The sequence below is a fragment of the Rana temporaria genome, chromosome 5 (genome assembly GCF_905171775.1).
Source record: "Rana temporaria chromosome 5, aRanTem1.1, whole genome shotgun sequence".
Taxonomy (NCBI): Eukaryota; Metazoa; Chordata; class Amphibia; order Anura; family Ranidae; genus Rana; species Rana temporaria.
Genome location: NC_053493.1, coordinates 423757476 through 423779715, shown reverse-complemented (window position 1 = coordinate 423779715; position 22240 = coordinate 423757476). Strand labels below are relative to the sequence as shown.

Sequence of the window (22240 nt, the reverse complement as noted above, 5' to 3'; positions counted from 1 at the left end):
CCGGAACTCTATGATCTCTTAATCACAGGAGATCATAGACAGCATCGAATGATGATATCCTTGAAGCGTGTCTCCAGAGAGGGTCAGTCACAGTATTGAATTGCCTCAAAACGCATAGCGTAAAATCCTTGAGGATTTATTAGAAGATAAAAAGATGTATAATTACATCAAGCTGTAGATTTAAAAGCATCAAAAACACAAGCCGGCCGGCTCCTCGAACATGCAGCCCGTATCTTCTGGGTCTGATCACTTGACCCGGTGACGTCAGAACGTCGCCTCCCTCAAGTGATCAGACCCGGAAGATACGGGATGCATGTTCGAGGAGCCGGCCGGCTTGTGTTTTTGATGCTTTTAAATCTACAGCTTGATGTAAGTGTACATCTTTTTATCTTAAAAAAATCTCGAGGATTTTACGCTATGCGAGTTCCTTCTTTTATCCTTCTCCCGCATTGGTACACTGTTTTGAGGCAATTCAATACTGTGACTGACCCTCTCTGGAGACACGCTTCAAGGATATCATTATATGCTGTCTATGATCTCCAGTAATTAAGAGATCATAGAGTTCCGGTAAGAGTCAGTGTGTGACTGAGGTGGAGGTGCGTCTATCATCACTCTTTCCAGGAAATTGGGCAATATTTATACTTTAATGTGACCATCAGCTTCATGTTTTTTGGACTTTATGGTGGACCATGGTTAATATATAACTGTTCACAAGATTTAACATTTTATTGATACTCACGGTTTAATCACTGTTTATCACTTATTTAAATTTCTTTGTATTATTTGCGCTGGTTTCAGTGCATCTATTTATACGCACATTAGCACAACTTTTCTCTTTGTATATTTTGTTTGATGTTGTAGAACATTTTAGTTGCGGATTTTTATTCTCTATAGGCCACTTAGAATAAGCGCAGTATCCTTTATTCCATCGCTTTTTTACACTGGCTGCCATCTGAGTATTAAACGGGCTGAGCCAGGTATGCAGATGGACACAGACTCTAGTATAAGCGGAGGGGGGCATTTTCAGCAAAAAAAAAAAAGTGCTTGAGAATATACAGTACGTGTTTTTTCACCTTAATGCCCCCCCCCCTTTTAACTTACCTGAGCCCCGAATTTTGGTGGGCGCGTCGCTCTCTCCACAGAGTATCGGCTCTTCATTGGATTGATAGCAGCGCAGCAATTGGCTCCCGCTGCTGTTAATCAATTCCAATGACGCTGGCGACGTGGGGCGGGGCCGAGTCATACACTTGGCGTCTGACTCAGAAGCGTGCCCTCGAGGTAAACCCCCCCCCCAGGAGAGAGCTTCCCAGAGGGTGTTATCTAATGTGGGGAGGAGCCGCGAGTGCCACTGTGGGACCCCAGAACAGCAGGATCATCGGGTCAGCCCTGTGCAAAACGAACGTGCACAACCTGTAATATCACTTTAACAAAACCTGGAAGCCGATTGGTTTCTATGCAGAGTTGCACCACATTTTGCACTCTCCAGTTTTAATCAATGAACTCTTTGCTGTCATTTCACAGCGTCTGTCTTCTGAAACAGACATGCTGAGAGTTTCAGGAGGAAGAGAACGTATAGAAATCGCTACTTGCAGGTAGCAAAAGGTACCACTGTAAATGCAGTCCTTAGAAAATCGAACGTAAACCAAAGAAATGAGCAGATGAGGAGCTGGAAATTATGCTGGGAGTCCAGGAAGTTGTGGAAAGGACGGCATGCATACAGGAAGCACTCACAACACGAAAGGGCATTTTTCAAGCAAGCTTATGTTGGGTTGTCATTAATAACGATTGTCTGTATTGTTATCGAAATGCTGAGGTTATAAAATTATTGTGCATGCGCTGTGATCAGAGAACTTAGTTAGAAATCGCATCGACTTTTCACCGGGTGATCCTACCTGTAAGACTGCCAACTTGAGGGTAGGGGGGTCTCCAAACTACAGTGCTCCAGCTAATGAGGGACTACAAGTCCCATGAGGCATTGCAAGATTCTAATGGGCACGACTGCCAGAGACATGATGGGATTTGAAGTTCCTTCAAGGAGAAGTACGGGAAAAGCTGGTTTGGCTGTACTTCTCCTGTGGATCCCAGACGTGGAGTTCGTTCTGCCCTCCTGTGACCCGCTGAAGCCCGCTGTCACAGAGCCGGTCCAGTCTTTGGAAAGATCGTGACCATATGGTCGGGATCTGACCACATGCCTGAACCGCCACCAGGCTTTCAGTGAACCGCTCTCGCCCCCCCTCCACAGCCCAGCGCTCCAGTGAGTGCGGGGGGTTGGGAGTGTTACAACAGAGCTGAGGCAGCTCTGAGAATGGAGTGATCAGTGAAGTTTGATCACTCCATTCACAGTGCTAGTGTTGGCAGGGGACAAATGCTGCATCCACCTAAATAAGTAGTATAAAGAAAGGGGGGGGGGGGGGGATCCCGGACTTCTCTTTTAACATATTTAGGGCCATAGTTTTGTGGCCCCTCTTTTAAAGGTGACAGTTCACACCAGACGCAGTTCCGTACGCATTCTTTCTGCACTAAAAATGCATGCACAGTGTTTTCCAAGCATTAAATGGCTCTAGTTCATACCATGCAGTCAGTTTCCGGTGCAGAAAGTGACCGGAAACTGACTGCATGATGTGAACTAGAGCCATTGGAATACATGGAAAACACACTGCATGCATTTTGCACATAAAAAGCGCACACGGAACTGAACGGAACTGCGTCTGGTGTGAACTGGCCCTAAAGGAGTTGTAAACCCTCAAGGTTTTTCATCTTATTCCATTCTATGCATTAAGGTGAAAAACCTGTGCCCCCCCCCAAAGCACCCCTCCTCCCCCCTTTTTTTGTTGTTACCTGAACCCGATCGTTCCAGCGACGAGCATGAGCCCAGCAGCTCCAGCCACCGCCTCAGATCCTCATTGAATAGACTGATAGCAGCAGGAGCCATTGGCTGTCAATCAAACCCAGCGACACGAGGGCGGGGCCGAGTCCTGCTATCTGTGTCAATAGAGGCAGCAGCAGGAATCACGAGCGTGCGCACGGGTGCCTCCCATGGAGAAAGTCTCTCAGCGGGGGCACCCAATGTAGAGAAGGAGCCAGGAGTGCCACAGGGACACCCCAGAAGAGGATCAGGGCAGCCCTGTGCAAAACCCTTGCACAGAGCAGGTAAGTAGAACAGGTTTGTAAAGGTTTTATTTTTTTGGAAAATAACAATCACTTTATTTTTAATTATTCGCCTGGATACATTAAAGCAGAACTAAAGGCAAAACGTATTTTAGTTTTGGACAGAGTGGAGAGGGATTAGACCCCCTGTCAGGTCTTATTGCCGTCTGTGTCCCCGTTAGAGAGATGCCTCCTCCCCCCCGGGTTTACCATCATTGAAAGCAAAAAAAAAATCCAAAATTTTGGGTTGGCCCCTAGAAAAGTGAGGGGAAATCTTCCAATGGAGACACTAGTTCTGGTAACCTGGGGGTCCCCAAGAAATTTCCTCTCACTTCTTACATGGATGATAAGGCTGAAAAAAGACAACAGTCCATCCAGGTCAACCTGTGTGGGTGCATGCATCAATGACTGATAATTTCCCATATACCTGTATGTTGTGTCCTTTAGGATGTAGATCCAAGATTTTTTTAAAAGATGTCAATACTCCTCGCATCCACCACCAATTGTGGGAGAGAGTTCCACATCCTTATTGCCCATGTAGAACCCCCCTAGGCAGTTTAAGGTTAAACCACTTCTCCAGTCTCATTGTGTGGCCCTGTGCCCTTTTACACTGCCTAGGACTTAAAGGGGTTGTAAATAGTGTTGAGCAGAATATGCCATATTCGATTTCGCGATATATCTCGAATATATATTCGAATATTCGAGATATATTCGCTAAATTCGAATATTCGTGATATTTTATCGAAAGTAAATGATTGCGATTTTTCGCTATTGCGAATGCGAAAATAATTGCGATTTTTTGATAACTGCGGTAGGAGCACTCTGATTGGCTCAGAATATTCGTGATATTTTATCGAAATATCGCAACATGCGAATGCGATATTTATTGCGCAATTTCGAGAAATGCTGGAGGAGCGCTCTGATTGGCTCAGAATATTCGTGATATTTTATCGAAATATCGCAACATGCGAATGCGATATTTATTGCGCAATTTCGAGAAATGCTGTAGGAGCACTCTGATTGGCTCAGAATATTCGTGATATTTTACAATACAAAATAATTGCGAATATTCGGCAAATGCGGAAGGAGCACTCTGATTGGCTCAGAATATTCTTGATATTTTACAATACAAAATAATTGCGAATATTCGGCAAATGCAGAAGGAGCACTCTGATTGGCTCAGAATATTCTTGATATTTTACAATACAAAATAATTGCGAATATTCGGCAAATGCAGAAGGAGCACTCTGATTGGCTCAGAATATTCTTGATATTTTACAATACAAAATAATTGCGAATATTCGGCAAATGCGGAAGGAGCACTCTGATTGGCTCAGAATATTCTTGATATTTTACAATAGAAAATAAAAAGTGTTTTGCATTGGTGGTGATTCTTTACTCTATCCATCTGTCACAGCCGTTTGTCAATCAAACACCTTGAAGATTGAACACGTTCATGCTGCATGCTTTGGACTTTTTTTCACTTCACATATCAAAGACATTTTTATGAAAGATTATTTTTCTATTATTGGGACTATATTTCTTTATATATTTGTTTCACTGTGTATTTCACAAGTTATTTGCGCTTGCTTATTTTATAATTTGCCCACATGTCTTGTCACTAGACATATTTTTTATTCTTGTAGAGCGACTCCATTTTCTGTCTTGTATTAATTTATGTTGTATAACATTTTTGAGTTGCTGCTGTATTCTCCCCTTTTTTAAGGTATGCGCAATTTTTTCCTTCTTACAAAAAATAATAATATCAAACATACAAATATTCATAACATACACATACACATACACAAAGCCCCCCCCTTTTGCATCAGAGACAATCAGAGTTCTCCTACCACAGTTATCGAAAATTCGCAATCATTTTCGCATTCGCAATAGCGAAAAATCGCAATTTTTTTTTTTTCAATTTGGCAACATAATAGGATCGCCTCAGCTTAGCTACTCGGCCCAGGGTCTCTAATCATACCAGCAATGCTTTTAGACGTCGATAGGATGTGATCTGTTTTAAAAATCAAATTGAAAAAATGCGAATATTCGGAATTGCGAATATTCACCGCGAAATTCGAAATATAGCGCGATTTCTCGAATATGCTATATTCGAGTCGAATATTCGCAATGCGAATATTCGTGAGCAACACTAGTTGTAAACCCTCCTGTTTTTTCACCTTTATGCATCCTATGCATGAAGGTGAAAAAAAAAAAAAAACTTCTGCCAGTCACCAGCCCCTCAGATTTACTTACCCGAGTCCTGGAACGTCCCACTGCGAGAACGCACAGTGTCTCTGCCTGGGGTTCTCGGCTCTTGATTGGCTAGATTGATGGCAGCGCTGTTATTGGCTCCCGCTGCTGCTGTCAATTAAATACAATGATGTGGGCACCCAGGAGCAGAGTCCTGCATTTGGCGGCTATGGACGCGGGTGCGCACCGGCAAGGTAAGCCCCCAGGAGAGCGCTTCTAGGGGGTTATCCGATGCGGGGAGGAGCCACCGAGGGAACACAAAAGACGGCGTTTGGGGCCACTCTGAAAAACGAACTGCACAGTGGAGGCAAGTATGACATGTTTGTTTTTCGTTTATTTTAACCCTTAGTATCACTTTAAAGGGGTTGTAAAGGTTTTTTTTTTTTTTTAAACATGCATGTCATACTTGCCTCCACTGTGCAGTTAGTTTTGCAGAGTGACCCCAATCCTCCTGTTCTGGGGTCCCACGGTGGCTCTCGCGGCTCCTCCCCCCAATAGATAACCCCCTTTGGGAAGCTCTCTCCCGAAGGGGGTTACCTTGCGGGCGCGCTCCCTGTCATACACTCTGCGTCCATAGACACAGAGTGAATAACTCGGTCCCGGCCCTCAGTCGCCACATCACTGGATTTGATTGACAGCAGCGGGAGAGAGAATACATTTAGCGTTTGCAGCCAATCCTCGTAATTGAGGTCCTCCAGTCCCCTTATAAGTTTTGCCACCCTTCTTTGGACTCTGTAGCTCATACCTACTGAGGACGGGTGACCAGAACTGAATGGGAAAACTCCAGATGAGGTCTGACCAGAGCTTTATAGAGTGGCAGAATTATGTTTTTTGTCCCTGGCGTATATCCCTTTTTTTTTTACGCATGACAATATTCTGCCTGCTTTGGAATCTGCAGCTTGCTACGGCATGCTGTTGCTCAATCTGTCAATTCTTGTTTGGCTATGGGTCAGAAAGTGGAGAGAAATCTCCCCAATGGAGGAGGGAGGGGGAGGTTTTGCCTATAGGTCTAGTTTAACTTCATCCCTGTAGGTACGAACTTTCATACCAGTGGAGGTCTGTCCATACCACCAGAGGCGGCTCTAGGATTTGTGAGGCCTTAGGCAAAACTTGACATGGGGCCCCACTAACGCCCATGATGGGAAAAATAATTCAAAGACAAGAGCCTCTGCCCCCACAACCCTGGCCAGTGGTTGTGGGGGTCTGTGGGCAGGGGGGCTTATCGGAATCTGGAAAGCCCCCTTTAACAAGGCGGCCCCCAGATCCTGCTCTTTAATAACTAAGGGGCGGGGGCCACCCAGTGATGTTACCTGATGAACCTGCCCCTTGTGACATCACTGACTGAGGGCATGCTGGGTCATTGACGTCACAAGGTGTGGCGTCACCGATATTCACTGGTTGTTAGGGACGCTGGCGGTCCTGTTCCTGATTCAGGGCTCATAATGCTGCCTGAGCACAGCAGCGTTAAGGTCCCCTGTCCCTCAAAACTGGGGTAATGCATTGGGCAAGTTAGGCGGCCGTGAGGTCCCTGTGAGTGCAAAGCCTTAGGCGACCGCCTAATTGGCCCAATTAAAGAGCCGCCTCTGCATACCACTTATTACACAATAGATTCAGGTTCTCTCAGCCATTCAGAGCCAGTTTTGGGGGGCAGGCATTCGTAGTATCTGTGTTTTTAGCTTCTATAAAAGGGTTTTTCCTCTCCTGACACGGCACGTGTATAGCACACCAAGTTGAAGGAAACTTAAAAGCAGCTGCCTGTTACCACCATAGGAAGGCAGGTGGGGGCGATTCCAGGCCGTGCGTGTGTTCACAACCCCCTACTCTGATCACACACAATCTCTCCCCCCCCCCCCCCCCAAGACTCCTGCCAATTGCTAACCTCTGCTCACCTGAAGGAGTATAGGGAGAGAGGGCAAGCTGCTCCTCTGCGGTTGGCTGCCAGATATCCGACATGTGGTCACTTTTTGTGACGCGAAAAGGAACACTGGTGTCATCACTTGGTGTCTCCCCACATGTGCCTAAAACATAAAAAATAAAGGGGAGTGTGACAGCTAAGACAAGGCAGCAAAGAGAACCAGTTATTGGCTGAAAAGATGATGGAAATCGCTGCTCCAGGTATGTACTGAAAGCAGCACAACCAACGTAAAAAAAAAAAAAAAAAAAAAAAAATATATAAAATAAAAAAATAAAATATATATAAAATAAAAAATGAATAAAGTGGCACTTGGGACCAAATTCTTACCAAAGTCACTTGCAAAATATCACATTAGCCATTCACATTAACCCCTTCCTGCTGACCGCGCACATATGCGGCCTCACGGAAGTGGGCTTTGTTTTTCGGTGAGGCACACACACACACACACACACAGTGAGGGGGGAAAAGTATTTGACCCCTGCTGATTTTGTACATTTGCCACATGCCTTGACAAAGAAGTTTATTACAACAGTGAGACAGAACAAAAAATATCCAGAAAATACGCATTTCAAAAAAGTTAGATTGAGTGAAATAAGTACCGAAATTAACGGCGTGCAACACGCACCTTCACTTTGGGAGGGAAGCGTACATTTTAAATAAAGAACTTTGACACAAAATAAGGGTCAGTGCCCATCGGCAGGCTCACCACTGTCCTCAGTGCGGCCTGAGTGCGTGTTATACACCGATAAATATGGTATTTGATCCCTTATCATAAGGTTGTCCCAATACCACTTTTTTAAGACTGAGTACAAGTACCGATACTTTTTTTCAAGTACTCGCTGATACCGAATACCGATACTTTTTTTTAATCTCGTGTGACAGCGGCACATGTGTCAGTAGTTTTTTTTTATCTTTAACAATTTGTTTTAAATTTTTTTTTTTACAATTATTTTTATTTATAATGCTTTTTTTTTTTTTTTTTTTGGGGGGGGGGGGGGGGGGGGGGGGGGTTTGGTCCGTGTCGGTGTGTTTTTTCTTTAATTTTTTTTTTTGTTTGTTTTTTTATTCTTTATTTTATTTTTATTTATTTTTTCAGCCCTGTTGAGGGGCTTTGGTGAGATATCAGGGGACAGACCTCTGACATCTTCCCTTTGAGACAGGGAAAGGGACATGTTCCCCTGTCCCTTTCCAAGCAGCATCAGCTGCGCTGAAAATTAATGGAGAGAAGACAGCGTCTTCTCTTCATTCATAAACTGAAACATTGTAATCACAGTTTACAATGTTTCAGTTATGTGAATAGACAGAGTCAGTCATCACTGACTCTGTCCATTCGGAGCAGTAAGGAGCCAGATTTACTGGCTCCTACCCCACTCTCCATCCTGACATTTCCAGGGGGTGGAGGAGGAGCACGGAAGGGGAGAGATACACGGCAGGATGCACGGGATACACGGCGGGATGCACGGAGGGAGGGAGACAGACTGCAGCAAAACGAAGGGGGGCTGGAGGAGGACACGGGACAGTCAGCGGTGATCGCGTGTGGGGGAGTTACAAGCATTGATCACCGCTGATTTTAAAGCAGCTGAAAGCCGCGCGGGGGGAGGGGTGTAGAGAGAAGCAGAGAAATTTAATTAATCTATACAGCGGTGATCGGTGCTTGTAACTTCCCCACGCACTGATCACTGCTGACTGTACAAGTATCGGGTGAAGCATCGGGAGCATTTGCCCGAGTACAAGTACTTGGGCAAATGCTTGGTACCGGTCCCGATACTAGTATCGGGACAACCCTACCTTATCAGTAAGATTTCTGTCTCCCAGGTGTCTTCTATACATTTAACAAGCTGAGATTGGGAGCACTCTTAAAGGTAGTGCTCCTAATATCAGCTTGTTACCTGTATAAAAGACCCCTGTCCACAGAAGCGATCAGATTTCTATCTCTCAACCATGGCAAATACCAAAGATCTGTGCAAGGATGTCGGGGAGAAGATTGTAGATCTACAAAAGGCTGGAATGGGCTACAAGACCATCGCCAAGCAGCTTGGTGAGAGGGTGACAACAGTTGGTGGGATTATTCACAAATAGAAGAAACAACTGTCACTCTCCCTCGGTCTTAGGGTTGCCACCTCATTCCTATAAACCCGAACACATAAGAATTACACGGGTTTTGATTTAATGCAGATAAGGCACCAAGTTTAATCACCACCTTAATAAGCCCCAGAACCTGTGTACTTCATGGCTACATTCTCCCCACACTTGAATTATTTGGTCCCCAAAGAGGTAGGGATATTGAACTAAGTAGGGATGAGGTGGCAACTCTACTTGGTCTGGGACTCCATACAAGATCTCATCTTGTGGAGTTTCAATGATCACGAGAACGGTGAGGAATCACCCAGAACTACACAAGAGAATCGTGTCGATGATCTCAGCTGGGACCAAAGCTGGGACCAAAGTCACCAAGAAAACAAATCGGTAACACACTACACCGGGAAGGACTGAAATCCTGCAGCCCCTGCAAGGTCCCACTGCTCAGGAAATCACATGTACAGAATGTCTGAAGTTTTCTTATGAACATCTGAATGATTCAGAGGAGAACTGGGGGAAAATGTGAGGAAGGAGCTGAAGATTCGAGTGACCAAAATGTCAGCCTGGAAACCTTAATGGACTTGGAGAGGATCTGCAAAGAGAACAAAATCCCTCCTGGGAGGTGTGCGAACCTGGAAGCCAACTCCAAGAAACGTCTGACCTCTGATCGCCAACAAGGGATTTTCCACCAACTACCAAGTCGTGTTTTGTGAAGGGTTCACATACTTATTCCGCTCATTAAAATGCAAATCAATTTATAACTTTTTTAGAAATGTTTTTTTTTTTTTTTTAATATAAAATTTTATATATTTAGTCTCTCACTGGTAAAATAAACTGACCATTAAAATTATAGATTTGTCAGTGGGCAAATGTACAAAATCAGAAGGGGGTCAAATACTTTTTTCCCCCTCAATACACACATAGGCCACTTTATTAGGTCCCCCTTGCTAGTAGTGGGTTGGACCCCCTTTTGCCTTCATTCTTGGTGGCATAGATACAACAAGGCGTTGGAAACGTTCCTCAGAGATTTTGCTCCATAGTGACACGATAACACACAGTTGCTGCAGATTTGTCGGCTGCACATCCATCCCAAAAGGGTCTCTATTGGATGAGATGTGGTGAGTGTGGAGGACATTGGAGGACAGAGACCTCATTGTCCAGTGGCGAGATGATTGGAGCTTTGTGACATGGCGACATTATCCTGCTGGGAGGAGCCATCAGAAGATGGGGGACACTGTAGTCATAAGGGTGGACATGGTCACCAACAATACTCTTGTAGATCGTGGTGTAAACCATGGGGGGTGCCCAGAGTGTGCCCATCCCCCACACCATTACACCCCCACCACCAGCCTGAACCGGTGATACAAGGCAGGATGGATCCATGCCCCAAATTCTGACCCCACCATCTGAATGTCGCAGCTGAAATCCACACTCATCAGACCAGACGTTGTCTCAATCTTCTATTGTCCAATTTTGGTGATCCTGTGCCAATTGTAGCCTCAGTTTCCTGTTCTTAGCTGACAGGAGTGGCTCCCAGTGTGGTCTTCTGCTGCTTCAAGGTTGGATGTGTTGCTCGTTCAGAGATGGTATTCTGCATACCTTGGGTGTAAAGAGGGGTTGATTTACTGTCGCCTTTCTATCATCTCGAACCAGTCGGCCCATTCTCCTCCACACAACTGCCACTCGCTGGATATTTTCTCTGTAAACCCGAGAGATGGTTGTGTGTGAAAATCAAATACTCAGACCAGCCCGTCTGCCACCAACAACCATGCCACGTTCACCGAGAGCCCCTTTCTTTTCCATTCCGATGGTCGGTTTGAGCTTTAGCAAGTCTTTCACCACGTCTAGATGCATCGAGTTGTTGCCATGCGATTGGCTGTCTAGCAATTTGCGTTACCAAGCAATTGAACAAGCATACCTAATAAAGTGGTATAATATATACAGTACAGACCAAAAGTTTGGACACCCCTTCTCATTCAAAGAGTTTTCTTTATTTTCATGACTATGAAAATTGTAGATTCACACTGAAGGCATCACAACTATGAATTAAAACATGATGAATTATACATAACAAAAAAGTGTGAAACAACTGAAAATAGATTTCATATTCTAGGTTCTTCCACCTTTTGCAGCAGACACATCTCTAGAACTGGTAAGAGGAGACTGTGTGAATCAGGCCTTCATGGTAGAATATCTGCTAGGAAACCACTGCTAAAGAAAGGCAACAAGCAGAAGAGACTTGTTTGGGGTAAAGAACACAAGGGATGGACATTAGACCAGTGGAAATCTGTGCTTTGGTCTGATGAGTCCAAACTTGAGATCTTTGGTTCCATCCCCCGTGTCTTTGTGCGACGCAGAAAAGGTGAACGGATAGACTCTAGATGCCTGGTTCCCACTGTGAAGCATGGGGGAGAAGGTGTGATGGTGTGGGGGTGCTTTGCTGGTGACACTGTTGGGGATTTATTCAAAATTGAAGGCATACTGAACCAGCATGGCTACCACAGCATCTTGCAGTGGCATGCTATTCCATCCGTCAGGACAATGACCCCAAACACACCTCCAGGCGGGGGAAGGGCTATTTGACCAAGAAGGAGAGTGATGGGGTGCTGCGCCAGGTGACTACCTCTTGAAGCTCATCAAGAGAATGCCAAGAGTGTGCCAAGCAGTAATCAAAGCAAAAGGTGGCTACTTTGAAGAACCTAGAATTATGAAATTTATTTTCAGTTGTTTCACACTTTTTTGTTATGTATAATTCCACATGTGTTACTTCATAGTGTTGATGCCTTCAGTGTGACTCTATTTTCATGACTATGAAAATTGTAAAGAAAACTCTTTGAATGAGAAGGTGTGTCCAAACTTTTGGTATGTACTGTGTAATAATATATATAAAAATATATATATATATATATATATATATACACACACACACATACATATATACACACATATACACACACACACAAAAAAACATACATATACACACACACACACATAAAAAAAAAAATTAAGACTTGGTTGAACTAGATGGACTTATGTCTTTTTTCAACCAAACTATATGCACATTTCTCTTTGCGCTGGAAGAGCACCACACAGAGCGCTCCGAGTACAGAGACCGGGGTCTCATACCAACGATCGGGAACTGGGTCGCTTGGTTGCGGATCATCCGATTGGTCATCATAGTGATCAGTCACTGAGAGCCTGTCCCTTTGTTTACTTCCTCTCCTGAACGAAAGAGGAAGATGCATTGCATCTTCCTCTCCTTGCAGGAGAGAAGAAAATGTAAACAAATCAAAGTGTAGAATTTTTTTATAGAAAATAAAATTGAAATGAAAGAATAAAAAAATAAAAAAAAAAGAAGGTTTGCAGTGTTAGTGTTAGGGTCAAGGCTGGGGTCAAGGTCCGTATCAAATGCCACACAGTCAGAATATTTTGGGTAGAATAAAAAAATAAATAAAAAGAAGTTAGTTTCGGTTAGTGTGAGCGTGTTTTAGTCAGGATAATAAAAAAAAAAAAAGGAGGCAAAATGCACACCACGGTTTCTGGGGTATACTACAGGTACATACAACATACACATATGTGGTATCGCTGCAATCAGAAGAATTTATTTTGGGTTGTTCTTTGGTGGTAAATTAGGATAATAGCAAGAAAGTTTTTTTTTTTTTAATCAGTAGATATTCATTACTATTTACCAACAGAACAAAAAAAAAAAAAAAAACGGTATAATCCACCTGGATACACAAAGTAGTTGCGATGATATTTACAGGTTTACCTTGGGTGTAACGAGGGGATATTTGAGTTACTGTTTGTCTTGCCATCATCTGGAACCATTGTAAAAGTTGCAAAATTGTGCTTGGGCATTTAGATTTGTTTTGCCCTTGGGCATTGAAAGGGTTAAGTTAAAGGTGACGATCTGATTACTACTACCTGTTGTCTTCTCTGATTTCTCTGACGTGTCTCCGCTGTTTGTGTCGGTATCACCGGTTTTAGAGCAAGAATCGGTCAGCCATCCCTGATCTTCAAAGGATCCCTGGACAGCTTCTGTATGGGAAGAGCAGGATATAATAATAGAAGTATTTTTACTCAGGCCTTCAGATAACCCCAAATCATAAGAGCGCCTTTCATAGCAATTCTCTAATTTTGCGCACAAAGCAGTTTGTATCTACAGTTAGCGCCGTGCTGCAGAACGTAAACAGTGAACATAACAGGCGTAGATGTCAAAGTAAAAACAGGGAGATTTCTGTCCAGGGGATACACCAGGCCTCCAGAAATAAAAAACAAACAACAACCCACCAAACCAACCAACAAACAACCAACAACCCACCAAACCAACCAACAACCCACAACAACCCACCAAACCAACAACAACCCACAACAACCCACCAAACCAACCAACAACCCACCAAACCAACCAACAAACAACAACCCAACAAACCAACCAACAACCCAACAAACCAACCAACAACCCAACAAACCAACCAACAACCCAACAAACCAACCAACAACAACCCACCAAACCAACCAACAACCCACAACAACCCACCAAACCAACCAACAACCCACCAAACCAACCAATAAACAACAACCCACCAAACCAACCAACAACCCACAACAACAACAACAACAACAACAACCCACCAAACCAACCAACCAACCACCCACAACAACAACAACCCACCAAACCAACCAACCAACCACCCACAACAACAACAACCCACCAAACCAACCAACCAACACAACAACAACAACAACAACCCACCAAACCAACCAACAAACCACCCACAACAACAACAACCCACCAAACCAACCAACAAACCACCCACAACAACAACAACCCACCAAACCAACCAACAAACCACAACAACAACCCACCAAACCAACCAACAAACAACGACCCACCAAACCAACGACCCACCAAACCAACGACCCACCAAACCAACGACCCACCAAACCAACGACCCACCAAACCAACGACCCACCAAACCAACGACCCACCAAACCAACGACCCACCAAACCAACGACCCACCAAACCAACGACCCACCAAACCAACGACCCACCAAACCAACGACCCACCAAACCAACGACCCACCAAACCAACGACCCACCAAACCAACGACCCACCAAACCAACGACCCACCAAACCAACGACCCACCAAACCAACGACCCACCAAACCAACGACCCACCAAACCAACGACCCACCAAACCAACGACCCACCAAACCAACGACCCACCAAACCAACGACCCACCAACCACAACCACCGATCTTAAGAAAATAAAAAAACCTCCTCGGACACCATCCCAAAACGCCAGAGGTCTGCTGTATCCAACACTGAGGAAATATGCTAGCAACAGAACATGCACAGTCCAGAATAGATTCAAATTTTTCATGCAATCTTTAAAATCGAGCAGTGGCCGGTAGTAGACAATTATTTACATCTTAACATGCAGCAAATCGCCCCTTCAATGACCTCTATAGCTTCAGGCACTGTGGAGTAATTCATCAACATTTACAGCAGAAACCCTCAACTTTCCTTTTCCACCTCCCAGGACAGATTTCCTTGCCTGCCGATGTTCTGTCGATTTGTGCCCTCTGTCGAAAAGTGCCACACAAGAACACAAGTGTACTCCAGCCGATTTCCCGATTAGCTGGAGTGACGTCACATCGTAGGAGGCTTTTTCTCGACCGGAGATATCATTTCACGGGTACAATTGAATGCTATGCAAACAGCAGAGGGACACCGTATTTGTCATATTGTGCCTCGCTGTTGCGGCACGGGTTTACAGTGTGCTCAAGGTCCGGTTTCATCTGTGTTGCAGGGCGGGTTTGGTGTGTTGAACCCGGGGTTTTCCCTGTGTCCAACGGCGGGTTGCAACGCAGACAAAACCCGCCCTTTAACAGGCCCACAACCCGCCCTGCAACAGTGAGGCTTAAATCGGACAACTGCGGTCTCCCTCCACTCTTTGCGTAGCTTCCAATTGCGCCCGTGAAATGGAATCTCCCATCAAAAAAAGCCTCCTACGATGTGCGCATGCACTATGGTGACGTCACGCCAGCTAAATCGGCTGGAGTGGCCCTTCCGTTCTGCGCAGGCACTTTTCGACAGAGAGCACTTTTGGACAGAGCGCACTATGCGATAGATTAGAACACCGGCCCTCTAACCTAATGTAAATACAGAGCAGGATTAACTCCTCCAGAGTACTTGCAACTACAGAGGTCTGTGATTGGCGGTTTTAAAGCCAAATTTGCTTCCTGTTAAAATGTAGAAATCTTTGCATGTCTAAATCCAGACAACAGCTCCACTTTAAAGCTCAGCTGTGGGTGGAGGAAAAAGTGGTGGCCCCCGCACCCCCACACTGCAAAGACTAAATGCTTGTTTGATCAGGGGAAGGATGAAAAGGTTGCATTGCTTACCTTACCTCTGCTCTAGCAGTCTCCTCCTCTTTTTGGTGCTCTGGCCATTTTCCAACCTCACCACATACAATGCAGGGCAATTAACCCTGAATTGTACATGGAAGAGATATGCAGGTGACCGCACCCAGAGACATCCAAGGCTGGCCACAGACTGTTCGTATCTCGTCTGGTCCCTGCTGATTCGAACCATTAAATAGACAGGCTGAATGTTCCAAATTGATCAATCAACTTGGGGTACAACCAGCCCTGCTAGATTTGCTTGCTATTACTGCAAGCAGCTGCTTTAGTCGCTAGTGATTATCACCATCTTCTCCCGGGTAGGGACGGCTTCCCCCCCACCGGGAGAAGACCATTTCCACCGGGAGAAGACCATTTCCACCGGGAGAAGACCATTTCCACCGGGAGAAGACCATTTCCACCGGCAGGAGGGATTATGCATCAACACTGATGGGGTTTTTTGAGAAAATTACTCTGTGTATGGCCGGTCTAAAGCTGGTCATAGATTATGCGATTTTCTTTCTGCTGGCTTTCCCCATCAAAACAGAGCAGGGAGAGGTCGGTGTCGGGAGAATACACCGGCTACAGCGACTAGCAATAAATCACGATAAAAATCTCACAGGCTGGTTGTACCAAAGTCCATCGATGGTTCGACTTGGCTACAATCAGCCTGCCCATAGATGGATCGAAACTTGGCTGGTCCCTGCTGAATCGCCGGAGATTTGATCCATCTACGGCCAGCTTTAGAGAGGTCCCTGCTGAACCGGCCGAGATTTGATCCATCTACGGCCAGCTTAAGAGAGAGGTCCCTGCTGAACCGGCCGAGATTTGATCCATCTACGGCCAGCATTAGAGAGGTCCCTGCTGAACTAGCCGAGATTTGATCCATCTATGGCCAAGCTTTAGAGAGGTTCCTGCTGACCTGGCCGAGATTTGGTCCATCTATGGCCAAGCTTTAGAGAGGTCCCTGCTGAACTGGCCGAGATTTGATCCATCTACGGCCAGCTTTAGAGAGGTCCCTGCTGAACCGGCCGAGATTTGATCCATCTATGGCCAAGCTTTAGAGAGGTCCCTGCTGAACTGGCCGAGATTTGATCAATCTACAGCCAGCTTTAGAGGGAAGTCCCTGCTGAACCGGCCGAGATTTGATCCATCTACAGCCAGCTTTAGAGAGGTCCCTGCTGAACTGGCCGAGATTTGATCCATCTACAGCCAGCTTTAGAGAGGTCCCAACTGAACCGGCCGAGATTTAAACCATCTACGGCCAGCTTTAGAGAGGTCCCTACTGAACCGGCCGAGATTTAAACCATCTACGGCCAGCTTTAGAGAGGTCCCTGCTGAACCGGCCGAGATTTAAACCATCTATTGTCAGCTTTAGGGAAATCCCTGCTGAACCGGCCGAGATCTGATCCATCTACGGCCAGCTTTAGAGAGGTCCCTGCTGAACTGACCGAGATATGATCCATCTATGGCGAAGCTTTAGAGAGGTCCCTGCTGAACTGGCCGAGATTTGATCCATCTACGGCCAGCTTTAGAGAGGTCCCTGCTGAACCGGCCGAGATTTGATCCATCTACGGCCAGCTTTAGAGAGGTCCCTGCTGAACCGGCCGAGATTTGATCCATCTACGGCCAGCTTTAGAGAGGTCCCTGCTGAACCGGCCAAGATTTGATCCATCTACGGCCAGCTTTAGAGAGGTCCCTACTGAACTAGCTGAGATTTGATCCATCTATGGCCAGCTTTAGAGGCTTGGCAACTGGAGGGACCCTGCTGGAGCAAGGAATACGGCAACTACACCATCTTTTCTCTAAAAACAAGCATTTAGTCCCTGGGGGGGGGGGGGGTGGTGTAGATTTCCTCATGTTCCAGGAGCTGAGCATTCACCTATGTTAAGAAAAAGATAGCAAACACTGAATGTCATGCAACAAGAGATGACTTTAGTAGAAGTGGAAACGAATGAATGTTACACATATACAGCAGCGACAGCCGCAGAATGAGGGGCAGCAAAATCATGCGTCACTACAAGCAGGAGCAGTGCAGGTAAAAAATAAGAATAAAAAAAGTAAAAAAGAAGAAAGGCACCTGCTGGGATAACATTTTCTCTCTGTAAAGGAGAGAAAAAGCCAGAAGAGTCGCTGAAGTCCAACAAACAAGCTTCAGACACGGAGTCTGCACACAGGAGGAAGAAAGAACAGAAGTCCAAGTTACACCGGAGGAGAAGAACATTCACCACTGGAGAAAGTGCAGAATTCTACTAAACCAGCAACTTACAGCTTTAATATACAAGAGGAGCAAAACAAGAGGGGCATCCCAACAATGCAGCCTGGATAGTGAGCAGGACAGATCTATGGAGTGTATTTTACTCTACAGGACGAGGGATGGGGGTCAAGGCGATCGTAGTCCCAACCCACCCAAGCAATCCCGCCAGGAAGCCCTCACAGCCAATCACAGACAGCGAGGCATTTCTCGGGCCTGCAGCTGCACATACACACAGCCTATGATTGGCGGCAGTGTTTATTTCGACGACTAAAACATTTTAGTTGACTAAAAACAACTGATGACTAACATAAGACTAAAAGTAGTTGCCTGCTAAGTTACGGCGGTGTAGCGTAAATGCGGCGGGCGTAAGCGCGCCTAATTCAAAATAGGCTGGGGGGCGTGTTTTTAATGTTAATTTGGGTTGACCTGACGTGATTGACGTTTTTTTGGAACGGCGCATGCGCCGTCCGTGTACATATCCCAGTGTGCATTGCGGCTAAGTACGCTGCACGGTCCTTTTGGTTTTGACGTGGACGTAAATGACGTGAATCCCTATTCACGGACGACTTGCGCAAACGACGTAAAATTTTCAAATTTCGACGCGGGAACGACGGCCATACTTAACATTACTATTCCAGCTATTTGATGGAATAACTTTAGGCCTGATAATGCGTTACGTAAAACGGCGTATCTGTACTGCGTCGGCCGGGCATACGTTCGTGAATAGGCGTATCTAGCGATTTACATATTCTACGCCGACCGCAATGGAAGCGCCACCTAGCGGTCAGCCTAAAAATTACACTTTAGGATACGACGGTGTAAGACACTTACGCCGCTCGTATCTGAGCCCAATTTAAGCGTATGTGCTTACCAGAATACGCTTAAATTAGCGCAGGCGCACATTCAGACTTCTACTGAAACGCCAGCCTAAGTCTTTCTGAATCCACCTATAAGACTAAAACTAAATTGAAATTTGACTTCACAATTAACACTGGTCTGTAGTGCACGTTTCCTACCTCAATACCATAAATAACATTCGATTTTTTACTCCAGCAGTATACGAGTTGGGAAATTGTAGAGAAACGTAAACTACACAGTGGAACGTCGGATTGCGAGTAACGTGGTTAACGAGCGTTTCGCAATACGAGGCGCTGTGTATTTTTAAAAATCCTGACTCGCAAAATGAGCAGGATTCAAGCCAAAGTGGTGTGCAGTACCATGTTTGGGGTGGAGGGGCGCCAGAGCCGAGCGGAACACCTCGGAAATACTCTGTTCCTGAGGTTTTCAGAGTTCAGCCAAGCTGTCCTCCGGCCTTTCCAGGTGTTTGAGGCTCTACGGCGCCCCCCCACCTCTGGCCACAAGTGGTATTGCATGCCATTGAAGTCGATGCGGAACTAACTATTTTCGTTTCCATTGACTTCTATGGGGAAACTCGCTTTGATATGCGAGTGCTTTGGATTACAAGCATTCTTCTGGAAAGGATTATGCTTGTAACTCAAGGTTCCACTGTAATGCATTACAATTTAAATTGCACTCAGATTTTAGATGACTAAAATGAGTTTTAGTCGACTAAAATGCACTGGAGATTTAGTCGACTAAATACGACTAACAATTGCAGAAGACTAAAATTAAATTGAAATTTGCTGCCAAAATTAACACCGATCGGCGGTCGGCTTCCTGGCGGGATTGCCCAGGTGGGTTGGGACTACAATCCGAACACGCCTGAGCCCATCCCTAAAGAGGACATCAAGCATTGCAACATGCAGACCACCCCCCCCCCCCCCCCCTCAGCCCAAATCCAGATCGAACATTTCCATACACCGCCTTAAAAGCGCATGCAGTCACAGTAGAGGATTGGCAGAGCGATGATCGAGGGGGGTGAAGTTCCTCTTTAAGCTGGCCATACACAGATCAAATAATGGGGGGGGTATTTAAGAACCGGATGAAATTTGAGCAGTGGGTGGCCCCGTCAGCGCCGTATCACCCAACATCCTGGCAGGCAAGGCGAATAGTGACGGCACCGAGATTTGCTGCGCTGGCTGTCGGAATATAAAACAGCCTCAGGGGAAGATTTCTTTCATCTGCGCTCTCCAATGTGGAAGGAAGAATCTGTACGATGGCTTCCATTCAGCCCATTAGTGTACGCTTGGGGTTCAGATGGTAAAAACACAAAGGTTGAGCAACCATTTTACCATGCCACCTTAAGACCGCATGCGGGGGGTGTACACATGCTGCGCTTTGCAGGAAAAAATAAACCCGATAACATGCCATGCATGCGGATGTGCAATTAACGACATTAAAAACAGGTGGGGAGGGGCATATTACCTCCTCACTGTCTGTCAAAAAAGCCTCTGAAAAGCAATTCAGCCGCAGATCGCTTTTCAAAGGCACGGCAGCCCTTGCCACATGCGTAAACATAGTCTTAGGTGGTCAGCGTAGGGTGGAGCTTAAACGTTATGAGGAACTTTACATGCTGCAGTTAGTCAAGACCACATTGGGTGAGATTTATATGTATCAAAGGGAACCCAATGACAGGGGATGGCAATTACATGCATTCGTACAAATACACCAGGATGGGGAGCTCAGTGGTGCTGGCCGGGTGTTTAAAAGGTGGAGCTTATGTGCAGGAGCCAGAGCCAAGGAGCAGGGGGCGGAGACCTTGCAAGAGCCAAGGAGCAGGGGGCGGAGACCTTGCAAGAGCCAAGGAGCAGGGGGCGGAGACAACGCAAGAGCCAAGGAGCAGGGGGCGGAGACAACGCAAGAGCCAAGGAGCAGGGGGCGGAGACAACACAGGAGCCAGAGCCAAGGGGCGGAGACAAGGCAGGAGCCAGAGCCAAGGGGCGGAGACAAGGCAGGAGCCAGAGCCAAGAAGCAGGGGGCAGAGACAAGGCAGGAGCCAGAGCCAAGAAGCAGGGGGCAGAGACAAGGCAGGAGCCAGAGCCAAGAAGCAGGGGGCAGAGACAAGGCAGGAGCCAGAGCCAAGAAGCAGGGGGCAGAGACAAGGCAGGAGCCAGAGCCAAGAAGCAGGGGGCAGAGACAAGGCAGGAGCCAGAGCCAAGAAGCAGGGGGCAGAGACAAGGCAGGAGCCAGAGCCAAGAAGCAGGGGGCAGAGACAAGGCAGGAGCCAGAGCCAAGAAGCAGGGGGCAGAGACAAGGCAGGAGCCAGAGCCAAGAAGCAGGGGGCAGAGACAAGGCAGGAGCCAGAGCCAAGAAGCAGGGGGCAGAGACAAGGCAGGAGCCAGAGCCAAGAAGCAGGGGGCAGAGACAAGGCAGGAGCCAGAGCCAAGAAGCAGGGGGCAGAGACAAGGCAGGAGCCAGAGCCAAGAAGCAGGGGGCAGAGACAAGGCAGGAGCCAGAGCCAAGAAGCAGGGGGCAGAGACAAGGCAGGAGCCAGAGCCAAGAAGCAGGGGGCAGAGACAAGGCAGGAGCCAGAGCCAAGAAGCAGGGGGCAGAGACAAGGCAGGAGCCAGAGCCAAGAAGCAGGGGGCAGAGACAAGGCAGGAGCCAGAGCCAAGAAGCAGGGGGCAGAGACAAGGCAGGAGCCAGAGCCAAGCAGGAGGATAAAAAAACACAGAAGCCAGAACCAAGCAGAGGAAGAAAAGCCAGAACCAAGCAGAGGAAGAAAAGCCAGAACCAAGCAGAGGAAGAAAAGCCAGAACCAAGCAGAGGAAGAAAAGCCAGAACCAAGCAGAGGAAGAAAAGCCAGAACCAAGCAGAGGAAGAAAAGCCAGAACCAAGCAGAGGAAGAAAAGCCAGAACCAAGCAGAGGAAGAAAAGCCAGAACCAAGCAGAGGAAGAAAAGCCAGAACCAAGCAGAGGAAGAAAAGCCAGAACCAAGCAGAGGAAGAAAAGCCAGAACCAAGCAGAGGAAGAAAAGCCAGAACCAAGCAGAGGAAGAAAAGCCAGAACCAAGCAGAGGAAGAAAAGCCAGAACCAAGCAGAGGAAGAACACACAGAAGCCAGAACCAAGCAGAGGAAGAAAACACAGAAGCCAGAACCAAGCAGAGGAAGAAAACACAGAAGCCAGAACCAAGCAGGGGGTGGAGTGAATATGACAGCTCATAGTGTACTTTGCTCCACCCTCCGTTAGAGATACCTGGGAGGAGCTACTGCAGGAAGTGAAGGATTGCGTCCTAACTTTAGAGATGGGTTGGGGCTGGTGCAATTTTACAGCCAGA

General features: G+C 46.4%; 1 protein-coding gene across 20 annotated transcripts in view; it reads right to left on the bottom strand.

Annotated features, from left to right (window-relative positions):
* The window catches only part of MAP4 (microtubule associated protein 4), a 253956-nt gene that overhangs the window by 107786 nt on the left and 123930 nt on the right, over positions 1-22240 (bottom strand). For 16 of the 20 annotated variants that reach the window (XM_040355307.1, XM_040355322.1, XM_040355319.1 and 13 more), the window contains 3 exons: positions 17886-17972; positions 13319-13432; positions 7290-7418 (listed from right to left, as the gene is read on the bottom strand). In XM_040355307.1, the coding sequence (XP_040211241.1) occupies positions 7290-7418; positions 13319-13432; positions 17886-17972 (330 nt within the window). The remainder of the gene's footprint in view (positions 1-7289; positions 7419-13318; positions 13433-17885; positions 17973-22240) is intronic. The other 4 variants (XM_040355318.1, XM_040355325.1, XM_040355312.1 and 1 more) reach the window with 2 other exon arrangements.